General features: G+C 34.8%; 1 protein-coding gene across 1 annotated transcript in view; it reads left to right on the plus strand.

The window, feature by feature from the left end:
• Window positions 1-5,203, plus strand: part of kcnq1.2 (potassium voltage-gated channel, KQT-like subfamily, member 1.2) — a 149,458-nt gene extending 144,255 nt beyond the window's left edge. Inside the window, exon 17 of the mRNA XM_016230727.1 lies at window positions 4,525-5,203. Within this exon, the coding sequence (XP_016086213.1) occupies window positions 4,525-4,677 (153 nt within the window). The 3' untranslated portion in view covers window positions 4,678-5,203. The remainder of the gene's footprint in view (window positions 1-4,524) is intronic.
• Window positions 5,204-14,112: the final 8,909 nt, after the last annotated feature.

Here is a 14,112-nt window from a genome sequence, read left to right on the forward strand (position 1 = left end):
AAAACAGTGGGTTATGTCTGTGAAGGTAAACAGCTGGGAAATAAATCGCCTGTTTATTTTAGATCTGTGTGGCAGCAGCAATATACAGTAAATAACTCAATAAATCCTCTGAGGCTGGGACTCTAAACAGTGTTCTGTGCTCATCTGTGCAGCCAAAGACAGAACAGTTAGCATGTTTTGCTCAAACTTTCACCATGGCATTAGAGCTGGCACACCGTTGTCGCTTGCGAAAACACAATGACGGCGCCGTGGGTGTAAATTTACAGATTAAGGGGCGGTAATATTATAATGAGATCCCTTAGCCACGTCACCAAAGGAGCGAAATCAGACGCGCTCGTTTTCTCAGACGCTTGCAGAAAAAGGCTTCCCAAAACAAAGTTACTAAGTTAATCTTTTTCACGTTTCCTTGGTTGGTAGATGCACCGGGGACCTGATTATAGCACTTAAACCTGGAAAATTCAGATTTTCATGATATGTCACCTTTAAATGAATAGTTCACCCAAAAATGAAAATTTGCTGAAAATTGACTCGGGCTGTCTGAGATGAGTTTGTTTCTTCATCAGGTTTGGATAAATATAGCACTACATCACTTGCTCACTAGTGGATCCTCTGCAGTGAATGGGTGCCGTCAGAATGAGAGTCCAAACGGCTGATAAAAACATCACAATAATCCACAAGTAATCCACAGCACTCCAGTCCATCAGTTAACATCTTGTGAAGCCAAAAAGCTGCGTGTTTGTAAGAAACAAATCTATCTAGATGTTTTAAACTTCAAACCATTGCTTCTGGCCAAAATATGAGTCCATAATCCATAATAACACTTCCTCCAGTGAAAAAGTCCATCTCTTGTTGCCTTTTCAACATCAAAATCCTCCCACATACACTACCAGTCAAAAGTTTTTGAAGTCAGATTTTTAATGTTTTTTTAAAGAAGTCTCTTCTACTCACCAAGCCTGCATTTATTTGCTCCAAAGTACAGCAAAAACTGTAAAATTCTGAAATATTTTTACTATTTAAAATAACTGCTTTCTATTTGAATATATTTTAAAATGTAATTTATTCCTGTGATTTCAAAGCTGAATTTTAGCATCATTATTCCGGTCACATGATCCTTCAGAAATCATTCTAATATTCTGATTTGCTGCTCAAAAAACATTTTTTATTATTATTATGTTGAAAACAGCAGAGTAGATTTTTTTTTTTTTTCAGATTTATTTGATGAATAGAAAGTTCAGAAGAACAGCATTTATCTGAAATTGAAATCTTTTGTAACAGATAGATGGTGATCTTTGGATCTTTCTATTCATCAAAGAATCCTGAAAAAATGTACTCAACTGTTTTAAATATTAATAATAATAATAATAATAATAATAAATGTTTCTTGAGCAGCAAATCAGCATATTAGAATGACTTCTGAAGGATCGTGTGACACTGAAGACTGGAGCAATGATGCTGAAAATTCAGCTTTGATCACAGAAATAAATTACATTTTACAATATATTCAAATCGAAAGCAGTTATTTAAAATAGTAAAAATATTTCACAGTATTACTGCTTTTGCTGTATTTTGGATCAAATAAATGCAGGCTTGGTGAGCAGAAGAGAATTCTTTAAAATACGTAAAGAATCTTACCATTCAAAAACTTTTGACTGGTATTGTACTTGTTTAGAGCTGCTTTGTACTGTCTTGGCTTGTAAACGGTGCTTGATCTGTACATATTTTACTCCTGATTCAGATAAGACAACTTTTTTCTCTTGAGGAAGTGTTATTATGAATTACAGATTCATATTTTGGCCAAAAGCAACAGCTTCAATTTAAAAACGTCTTGATGGATTTGTTTCTTACAAACCTGCAGTTTTGGCTTCACAAGATGTTAACTGATGGACTGGAGTGGTGTGGATTTCTTGTGGATTATTGTGATGTTTTTATCAGCTGTTTGGACTCTCATTCTGACGGCACCCATTCACATCCATTGGTGAGCAAGTGATGTAATGCTACATTTCTCCAAATCTGATGAAGAAACAAACTCATCTACATCGTGAATGGCCTGAGGGTGAGAGCATTTTCAGCTAATTCTCACTCATATTTCAGAATTTTACTGTTTTTGCTGTACTTTGGATCAAATAAATGCAGGCTTGGTGAGCAGAAGAGACTTCTTTAAAATAACATTAAAAATCTGACTTCAAAAACTTTTGACTGGTAGTGTATGTGGGAGGATTTTGATGTTGAAAAGGCAACAAGAGATGGACTTTTTCACTGGAGGAAGTGTTATTATGGATTATGGACTCATATTTTGGCCAGAAGCAATGGTTTGAAGTTTAAAACATCTTGATAGATTTGTTTCTTACAAACACGCATCTTTTGGCTTCACAAGACATTAACTGATGGACTGGAGAGGTGTGGATTACTTGTGGATTATTGGGATGTTTTTAATAAGCTGTTTGAACCCTCATTCTGATGGCACCCATTCACATCCATTGGTGAGCAAGTGATGCAATGCTACATTTCTCCAAATCTGATGAAGAAACAAACTCATCTGCATCTTGGATGGCCTGAGGGTGAGCACATTTTCAGCAAATTCTCATTTTTTGGGTGAACTATTCCTTTAATAACTAATTAATAGGTTAAATGACACGCTTGACTGCTTTTCTGCACTTGAAATGTCAGTTTTGCTGGAGAAACTCCAAGAAAACAAGTACCTTTGCTGTTCGTTCTTGCTTCCATTGGTGGTGATTTGGGCGTAAAGCATCAAACCCGCGGCCTGTTCTCAGAGCAGTGAATTTGCAGTCCAAGCACAATTTCTGTGGCTGTTTTAGAGTTGTTTTTCCTGGGGTCTCCACGGGTCAACGTGCTCCGGCTCCACAGACCAGAGGAATTCCTAATCTGAGCGCAGCGCCTTGCTTGGGAATGCAGATAATGCCGTAGATTATCAATGACATGTTTATGGTTCAGATTTATATTTCCCCTCTAACAGGCAGTGAATGCTCCTTCTCTTTATGAAAATATATTTATGTCGGCTCGCAGTGAAACAGCGCACTGTTGAGCGCAGACCTTCTCGTGGCTTGTGTTGGCGTCTCAGGTTACTGACGGCCTGCTTTTGTTTTGTGTGTGTGCTTGACGGTTAAATGATGACTAGCGAGGGCTCATAAAGTGGGTGTTTTAAGTAGCTATCTGAAATGAATGACCCATTCTGAAAGAAAAACACTTATGCATGAAGGGTTGTTTCTGAGAATCTGTGTTAAAGTCACATATTGTTTGATGTATGCTGTTCTCGTCACCTATGTTCTGACCTTTTCGCAAAATGCATTTGATTTGGGATTTTCAAGTATTTATTTAAATATACTTCAAATATCCTGACTGGGTGAATTTTATGCAGCATGTCCAGGTCATATTTCACCCCAAAATGGGTCATATCTCTTAAAGTGAAAGTGCTCTTCAAGAGAAAATGCTCTTAAAGCTCTCAATTGATCTCTGTCCCTTCAAGTCAGTGTTAGATGACTGTAAAAGTCAAAGTAAGTCTTAAAATTTAAAAAAGAAGTAAGAAACAATATGAAAGTATAAACATGTATTAAAATGAAATATCTTAATATATAATGTATGAATGAATGAATAAACAAATAAATAACCAATATGGTGCAAATACAATGAATCTCATAAGAAATTATTTTGCATTGACCATTAAAAAATGCAGGGATATTATAGTTCACTTAAACTATTTAAGACTAAATTGAATTAAAAATGTAAAACTGAAATGTCCTTACTTGAAATAAAACAAACTTTCACTTATTTTATTCCAGCAAGTTACCAGAGCAACATTTCACATTTTCATTTAGTTGCACTAAAATAACTAAAACTAAAACTGAAATAAAAATGAATAAAAACAAAAATAAACATTATATATATATATATATATATATATATATACATATTTAAAAAAAAAAAATGAATACAATTACAAAACAACAACAAAATTATTAAAATTGAAATAAAATTGAAATGAAAACAGAAAATAGTATTTATTTATTTATTTAATGCAAAAACATATATTATAAGTTGCATACATCAGTGTAGTAATTGTTGCATACTAACTTAAACAAAAAAAAATATTATAATAACGAAACAGTAATGACAAATGTCAGTGCAAAATTAATTAAATTATTTATTTATTTATTATGGCCATATTTTTTATTATATTATATAGAAAATTATGGCCACAAGATTCACTTAATTTACTTCAAACGGTCTTTTTAATGCTTTTTCATGCAGCAATACGTGCCTTTAGTGTAAACAATAACGTTTTGTTAGAAATAATCTTAACACACATCTCTGAGTAGACTTTAGCCTGATTTTCTTTCTCTTAAAGGGTTAAACAGTCTGAGGTTAAGTGCATTACTGGAACACAATGGTGATTGTTCATGGATTAACCCCTCGCACAGCCTTTTCAGTCAGTAGCCCACTACAGCGCACCACCCGAAATCCAGCAAAACAGCTTCCTTTCTCAGATCAATGTCTCTTTGTTTGTAGGTGCTTCAGATGGACGTGAAGTTGGAGAACGTCCTGAAGATCCTGACGGAGCATTTCCAGCCCAAAGCAGAGCTGCTGCAGAAACCCAGCCAGTACAGCTCTCGCGTCACCGTCATGAAGCGGCTGGGCGTCAGCATGGACGAGAGCCAGTGACCCGCTCGCCACCAGAACTCGCGCTATGCATTGTGGGAAGCGCGGTCCGAGAGGAGGAACTTGCGTTTCCTGTTCTGTCTAGGAAGTGAGCAGGCGACCTGGATGTCTCTCAGAATCTCCTAAACTGTCCGTCTCTAGTCATTCGATTGGTCACCGAGGGACTCGAGCGGTGGCGTTTCGAGTCTGTGGGACCCGTTTCGGACGGTTTTCGCAAACCCAGAACAAAGGTTGAAATCATAAATCACATTTCCAACCACAACACGATCCAGAGCCCACAGGAACATGAGCACGGTGAGCGTGTGCTCGGGGAATGAACGCCGCCGCTTATGTATGGCTGTGGTAGGGCTTATCAAAATAGCAAAACACCCATGATAGATTAATGAAGTGTAATAGCGCGCTGAGAAAGGAGGCCACTCAGAGAGCCAAGACTCCCAACAGCCGATCTGTCAGGACTCCAGTCGTGTTTTTTCCCTCCGTTCGTTTGAGCGAATCTCTGATAATTAAACGTCGAAAGGCGAGGCTAGTCGATGGGAAAAGCGGTTCATTTTCAGAAGCCGCAAAGCCGTTTTGAGGAAGGATCTGCCGTGAATCCGTTCATCCTGGATCTTTTCACCAAACATGTTCATCTGTTGGCCGTTTACCTAGTGCTGAATTAACATGGACAGGGTGTTTTTGTAAAGCAAAAAGCCACAGATTATGTTACAGTCATGTACAGTAAGGGGTGTTTTTGGTCAAATCACTGCAGCTTCAGGTGGCTTATTGCTTTTATGAAATGCCTATGACAGCAAAATGGGGGGGAAAAATGGAAATGCTCAATATATAGTTGATTAAGAACAGAATAACCATTTTCATAAGCACCACAATTCAAAAGCTTGAGGTTTGTAAGATTTTTTAAATGTTTTGAAAGTCTTTTATGCTCAGCGAGGCTGCATTCATGCAATCGAAAATACAGTAAAACATTTTTGAATATTATTACAATTTAAAAGAACTGTTTTAACTGTTTTAATATATTTTTAAATAAAATGTATTCCTGAATTTTTATTACTCCGGTCTTCAGTGTCACATGATCCTTCGGAAATCATTCTCTGCTGATTTGCCGCTCAAGAAACATTTCTGATTATTATCCATATTGAAAACTGTGGAAATCAGGTTATATTTTGTTGTTAGATTTCTGTGATGAATAGAATGTTTAAACGAACAGCGTTTATTTGAAATATGCATCTTTTGCAACATTAAAAATGTCACTTTTGATCAATTTAATACGCCCTTGTAAAATAAAAGTATTCATTTCATGAAAAAAAATCTAACTGACCCAGTTTTTTGAACAGTAGTGTAATTAACATAATATTTATATATTATATAAAACATTTTTTAAATATAAATGTAGCATTACTCTTATAAATATTTTATATATAGTAAGCATTTATACATAATAAAAATTCTTCCAACCAATAAAAAATATATAACACATAATATGCAGTCATGGGTGTCTATTTAATTATTAAAATATATTTTAACACTTACCCTTACTTGTTCTACACAACAGGAGCTGAAAACCTGAAGAAAAGGGAATTTTATGACTAGATAAGCTTGTATTTTTGTCTTGGAAATGAATTCTACGTCTGCTCCTGACACGAATGTACAGTTTTATCAAGAAAAAGCCATGTAAATTTTGTAGCAATGCCTTATATTTATGTCCATGTAGTGCTGATGGTTTGGATTCATATTCTGCTGGAATGATAAACTGTGATCTGTTGTAATCATTCGCTCCAGAAAACCGTGGTGTAAATAAAATTGAATTCTGTATCATGTTGCATCCTGGCATCACGCGAGAGTACCTGTCACACATCAAGTGTTAGCCACTCAAACGTGCTGGAGAAAGTTTCCATTGGCTTACTTCTCTTCATTTCTCCGCACCTACTCCTCATTCCAAGGCCAAAATATACAGTCTGGTTACGGGCCGTGAAGATCTGTATGTTTGCTTTAGTCTCGCTGACGGGACCTTGAAAGAGAAGTGGAATCGTCTACAGGCCCAGCTGTGTACGAGAGAGACACTGTCGGCCTTTCATCTGAGAGTCTGTGGGCTTTGAGAAGGCCGTTAGATGCCGGAGAGCTCGATCGTCCGCTGTTGGAAGAGCACTAGGGATGCAAACGGCTTCCAGAGCAAACCGGCGCAAAGCACATGGGCTCGGCTTATGATTGACTCGCAGTTCTGCCTGCTTAAAGTCGCTCAGAGGTCTAAGCAACATATAAGTCTAGTATACTGTGTACTCTAGTATACTGTAAGTCTAGTATACTGTGTACTCTAATATACTATAAGTCTAGTATACTGTGTACTCTAATATACTGTAAGTCTAATATACTGTGTACTCTAGTTTACTGTAAGTCTAGTATACTGTGTACCCTAATATACTGTGTACTCTAGTATACTCTAAATATAGTATACTGTGTACTTTAGTATACTGTAAGTCTAGTATACTGTGTACTCTAGTTTACTGTAAGTCTAGTATACTGTGTACTCTAATATACTGTAAGTCCAGTATACTGTGTACTCTAGTTTACTGTAAGTCTAGTATACTGTGTACTCTAATATACTGTGTACTCTAGTATACTGTGTACTCTAATATACTGTAAGTCTAGTAAACTGTGTACTCTAATATACTGTAAGTCTAATATACTGTGTACTCTAGTATACTGTAAGTCTAGTATACTGTGTACTCTAGTTTACTGTAAGTCTAGTATACTGTGTGTGTACTCTAGTATACTGTAAGCCTAGTATACAGTGTGTGTACTCTAGTTAACTGTAAGTCTAGTATACTGTAATCTAGTTTACTGTAAGTCTAGTATACTGTGTGTGTACTCTAGTATACTGTAAGCCTAGTATACTGTGTACTTTAGTAAGTCTAGTATACTGTGTACTCTAGTATACTGTAAGTTTAGTATACTGTGTACTCTAATATACTCTAAGTCTAGTATACTGTGTACTGTAGTTTACTGTAAGTCTAGTATACTGTGTGTGTACTCTAGTATACTGTAAGCCTAGTATACTGTGTACTCTAGTTTACTGTAAGTCTAGTATACTGTGTACTCTAGTTTACTGTAAGTCTAGTATACTGTGATTATTGCATTCCTGCGAGCATTTGGTGTAGGATTTACTTCATTCAGAAATTGCTTGTACATTTCACAAAGAAACAGCATTGAATTAAATGCAAAATTGTACTGAAATAGTAGTTTGTTGTAAAACATTCTTCAATTATCTTTATTTATAACTTATTTTTTTAAAAGTCTATGAACCAACTTTTAACAATTATAGCTAGAAAATCTGCTAAAAAAACTAGTGTATGTTCATTTATGAAGCTAAACCAGCAGATTTGTATGTTTCATCTTAACCTTTATTTCAGGCATCTTTTCTGTTTTTTTATATATATATATATTTAAAACTTTTTTAATAATGTGTTTTTATAATTGATTTAATCTTTATATACATATATATATATAGTAAGTTTTGGAAATTTTGTTGTTTTATAATTTTTATTATTTTCTTTTAAATGTCTATATAGTTCTTATTAATTTCTGTTTTAGTATTTCAAGTTCAAATTAAATTAAAATGATAAATGATGGCTTGCAACTAGCTGAAATAAAATAATTTTAAGATTTTTTATATTTTTTTAGATAACGTTTATTTTATTTCAAGTATCATTTTCTATGGTTTTTAAGTATTTTTATAAAATATATCTTTTTACAATATATTTAGAATAATCTTTCAAAAAAATTATTTTATGATACAGTATATTTGTGACCCTGGAGCACAAAACCAGTCATAAGTGTCAATTTTACGAAATTGAGATGTATACATCATCTGAAAGCTGAATAAATAAGCTTTCCATTGATGTATGGTTTGTTAGGAGAGGACAATATTTGAAAATCTGGAATCTGAGGGTGCAAAAAATCTAAATATTGAGAAAATCGCATTTAAAGTTGTCCAAATGAAGTTCTTAGCAATGCATATTACTAATTAAAAAATAAGTTTTTATATATTTACGGTAGGAAATTTACAAAATATCTTCATGGAACATGATCTTTACTTAATATCCTAATGATTTTTGGCATAAAAGAAAAATTTATAATTTTGACCCATGCAATGTATTGTTGGCTATTGCTACAAATATACCCCAGCGACTTAAGACTGGTTTAGTGCTCCAGGGTCACATTTTATCTTTTATCTTTTGTTTTAATTTTTGTTTTAGTTAACGATAATAACGCTGCTGCTGTGTCAGGTTTTCCACTCCTGTAGGCTGATTGTTAAAACAGAAGTTCGCCAAAAACCCAGCCACCTCCTCCATAACAGGGCCTGTTTGACCTGATGACAGGCCTGAGCTGTGTGCCCATTACTGGGGGGCCACCTGTGGCCCCAGGGCCCCGTGAGGAGCAGTGGTGCCCTATGAAAGCAGATATTGGTATGAACAGGTGTGTGGTGGCAGCTGCGCCTCGTGGCTTCTAGAAATAGCAGCGAGCAGCAAACAGTTGCATCGGCGGCTGTTGTGTTTGACCGAGGGGCAGCGGTGACCAGTCCATCAGTCCAGAGTTTACATTTATATTTATTCATTTAGCAGACGCTTTTATCTAAAGCGACTTACAAACGAGGAATACAACAGATTCATCATAAAGAGGCAAACAAACACAAGAAGTGCTCATAATACAAAGTTTCAGAGTTGCTGTCCCTCTTTCTGGAAAGATCAAGTGCCAATTTCAAATGACTAAATTCAAAGCCTGGTTTGTTCTTAGAACTGAAAATTAAAAAAAAAGAAATGATATATCAATTTTAAAAAGTAAAACAATTATGCAATTTTATACATCTCTATATAAAAAAGAAAAAGAAAGAATATATTTAATATATTAGCCACTAAAAGCCTTAAATGGAAATATGTGTATATGTTTAATATGTTTAATATTCGAATATTGTTTGTATGCAGCCAGTGACAGATCTTCTCTGTCAAATATAGTAAACTGCCATACTTTCTACTTCCTACATAGGCTACTGCCTTCTAAGGATCCATTTACACAAAACACGTTTGTGATACTTTTCTGTTATTTTTCTAAACATGCACTAGAGACAGACGTCTTTTATTGCGCTTGCATCTTTTGTAGCGTTTCACGCATGACCCTGGATAATAAAAAGTCCATGCACGAGTTAAAAGTACGCTAGTTCACGTTTTAAAAACGGTTTTTAAAAGTGTTTTATCCACTGCCTCGTGTTTTAGATGCAAAAAAACTGCACTGTTTTTCCAGAGTTTTTCTGTGTAAACATGCGCTAGATGGACGCCTTTGCGCTTGTGTTTTGCGTCTTTTGCAGGGTCTCGTGCCTGCGCACCAGAACACAGTGTCAAGCTGAAAAATTGTTTAAAAAACGTGTCTAGACTTAGTTTTTTTTCTTTCTGCTGCCATGCATCTCGCGTTGACATGTTCTGTCTTACCAACCTGATCTCACGGCAATTCGTACGTATTATATGAGGTGGCTAATTCGTACGATTTCGTATGACCTCACTCGTACGAATTAGCACGTTTTTTGCTATCTGAGAATGGCCCCTAAATCAGTATGCTAATATATATTCACTTAGCGTATTGTCTTCTATGTAGAGCAAAGTGCAATGGAGGCTATTAATTTCAATGGAGTTTAATGTAAACATATTGCAACATGCTGTTGAGCATTAAAATACATGGCACACAAACGTATTTTTCAATGCAAAAACAGTCGTCTTGGATGCATTTTTTCGAGCTTGTCGTAGTGCATGCTGGGATTATATTTTTCTACATTTACTTGTCTTTTTAATGAATGATTTTCTTTGTGCAGTTACAGTACATGTCTGGTCCTGTAATAGTGCTTTTGATGTGGACTTGCCAGCTTGTGGCCTTTACTTGTGCAGGTCCCGTCCTCACCAGCACCACCTGTAGGGCCGTGGCACCTCCTCGATGTGACCATATTTCACACCAAACTGCTACCCATCATTCTTCACTGTGTTACTTCCTCAAAGTGCGACCTGTGAGACTGGAGGGCGGCATGTGTGACAGAACCTACGTCACTTCTGTAACCGAAATCGACGTGTATCAGCAGAGCTGCTGCATCGCTTTGGCCTGAATCCTCTTCACGACTGCCCGTATCTATAGTTCACCAGCCGTCTGAGGTCACACGCAAGTCATTTATTGAGAATTTCATCTAATGACGTGCATTGCGGTCGTGGGAGGAAACCAAACGGGGAAACTCAGAGATTTCAATGAACTGCGCTAGCGCTTGTTTACAGGAAAGGGTACGAGGCCTGTGCTTTGCATGAATGTGAAGCATTTTTAGTCAGGAAATCTAGTTTATCTAGTGTTTTTCCCTTTAAATCTCAAAAGGTTTGATTAGACTGTATTTGTTGTAGTCTGAATGCTACATATAGGACGTATGAAAACTATTTTCATTCATTGCCAAAGGGCCTGACGGTGGAATGAACTGAGACTAGGTTAAGGCTTGGTTGTTTCCTGTCCTCAAACTGAAATGCAGAGGGCTTTAATAGGAAATCAGATAATATACCTGAGCATTTCCTGTAGTTTGTGTGGATGGACCTGAAAGCTCGCGTGAATTAAAGGAAAAAATGTATTATTCTCAGAGTTCTTGGCTGGTTTTCTGATAGGCATTGAGCAGAAGTGCTGTAAAATGTCATTGAATTATGCTTTTATTAGGTACAAACACTGAGAGTTTAAATGCGTCTTATAAGGTCATGTAAATATTTAAATCATGTTCTTTTATTGGGGGAAGGCCAAAGAGAAAATATCTTAAACAAATAGTCCAATTACTGCTTCTACATAATGTTTTTTCCCCTCCTTTTATCCAACTTTGTGAGCTGTTTTGAAAGTACAGTTAGATTATCATAACCTTAAATTGTTTTAATTATCTCATGTTTACCAAACAGTCACATTTATAACATACTAGCAGGTCATTTTAGGGAAGTGGAACAATAGATTTATTACCTGTTTAGGTTCAAGTGAAGCTGTCATTGAGGTTAAATATGGAAGCACATTTCTGCCACACAGGTAAAACAAAAATACTTTAGTAATTCATAACTTTGAAATGTTGATATAGTAAGTCATTGTTATGAAATAAAATGTAGAAATGATGACACAAGTTGGACTTAGGAGAAAAGCTTGAGATAAAGTCATTATAAAAAAATCATCATGTCATAATAGACATCAAGAGTTGAATTTTTATTATGCACAACCACATAAGAAAAAAAATGCTTTTAATGTTTTTAAATACTAAGCCATTATTATGAGATAAAATTGATGTCATAATTGAGAGAAACGTGGAATTGAGAGAAACTTGTGAGACATAATTATGTAGTAAAAGGCTTAATTTTAACAAAAATTTTGATATACGTCATAATTGACATCAAAAGTTGAAATTTTGAAGCGCAGCAACATTAGAAAAAATGCTATGACGTTGTAATTTTGAGATAGTAAATCATTAATATGAGATAAAATGTAGAAATTATGACAAATCAAGCTTGACTTAGAGAAATGTATGACAAAGTCGTAATTATAACAACTGTTTTTTTTTTTTAATAATTTATTTTTCATGTCATAATCATGTTTTATCTCATAATTTGGTTAGGCCATAATTATGATTTACTAATGCACTTTTTTTTGTTATATGGCTGAAATGGGTCTCCATAGTTAATAGTTGGCAAGTCAAATAAGATGGAGCCAAATGAGATCAGAGCTGCAATTATGCTTGATTTACTAATTAATTATTTATTCCAGAGTCATTTTGCATAAAGATGAGATCTTCATTGATGCTGAATGTTAAATATTAGTTAAATGACAGAATGAACAAAGCATCACACAAAATATAATGATGCATTTTTTTTTATTTTTGGAGCTTGCATTCGCTGTAAGATCTGCTCAGAAATTGTGTAAGATATATCAAAACATAGTTTCATCGAAGAAATGAGGAACAACATGAGGGTGAGTAAATGATGACGAATTTCATTTTAAATGAAGTTTCATTTTAACTTGGAAGTTACGATGTTTCAAATGAAGAAATATTATTGAACTGTAATGTATATATTATAATTATAATATAGACGTATTGTTATAATATAATACAGAATCATATATATATATATATATATAGTACTGTCATTTAAATAAAGTATTTATTAATAATATTACCAATAATAATGCTTTTACAGAATAACCATAAAATTACAATACAATGCAATATATGTTGCCTCTCATTATTTTGCCTCTCTTATTTTGTAAAAAAAAAAATATATATATATATATATATTATTATTTATATATTGTTATTAGTACAATTTATTATGTTACTGTTTATTTAATGTACTATATATTTATACACACACACATACACACATACATATATATATATACAGTATATATAATCATATATGTAACATTATGTAATTATATTAGATTTGATTTGTTAAATGTAATGTGTTACTGTTTCAATTACAATTATTTGTCAAATTTATCATATATTACGGTTCATATATTTTATTTTCTAATAAAATGCATTTTTACTTTCTAATAAAGACATTATACTAGTTATATAGTTATACATAATAGTAGTGTTTACTTTAGTATTACAAAGACAGACAATGTGTCATTGTGTGCTAATTCCCCATCAACCCTTAAAGAACGTTTAGTTGTTTAATGTCACACGCTTACACTATTATTTTACTTTTCAGCTCTTCACGTTTCATAATGATCAACTCCAAAACCACTGAAACTGAAATGAATAGAGAAGCACAGACGTTTTATTTTCCTCTTTCTGACCGCTTCCTCCCCGTTTGGCCCGTGGCTCAATGTGTTGACTCCCTGCGGTTCGAGTCCTGTCCATGGGACAATGAAGAGGAAATTTACGTTTTGCCCATTAAAGCCTATTGAACGAGGTTGGAGTGTTTTTATGCTCTGCAGTGTTGACTTTCCCCGCAGCTGACTGGACGAGGTGAGGACAGTCAAAGCCTACATGACTAACGTCCCTTCTCTGTGTTTTTGTCCAAGTGAGAGTCCCAGACACAACAGAAGAGCGTTTTAACCTCTCGACAGCGAGGAGCACAGCACAAAGACGGCTGAGGTCACACACCTGCGCCTCACGAGACCTCAAAGCGCCCGCGCAGGTGTCTTCCTGTTTTTATTATGTGCATTTAATCCATGTTTGCTTTTGTTGCTTTGAAATGTCTGATTGTATTGGTCTGGTATATACCTTCATTTTGGTGGAACCAGTAAACGTGTAAATATTGGCTTGGCCTTTTAAATATGGCACATTTGATCCCATATGGCATGTTTTTCGGGGTTTTTTTTATAAAAAAAAGTTTTGATTTTTTTTTTTTTTTTTTCAAAATACACAAAAACTATATTTTCTCAAATGTATTT

The sequence above is a fragment of the Sinocyclocheilus grahami genome, unplaced genomic scaffold (assembly GCF_001515645.1).
Source record: "Sinocyclocheilus grahami isolate Dianchi unplaced genomic scaffold, SAMN03320097.WGS_v1.1 scaffold376.1, whole genome shotgun sequence".
NCBI lineage: Eukaryota > Metazoa > Chordata > Actinopteri > Cypriniformes > Cyprinidae > Sinocyclocheilus > Sinocyclocheilus grahami.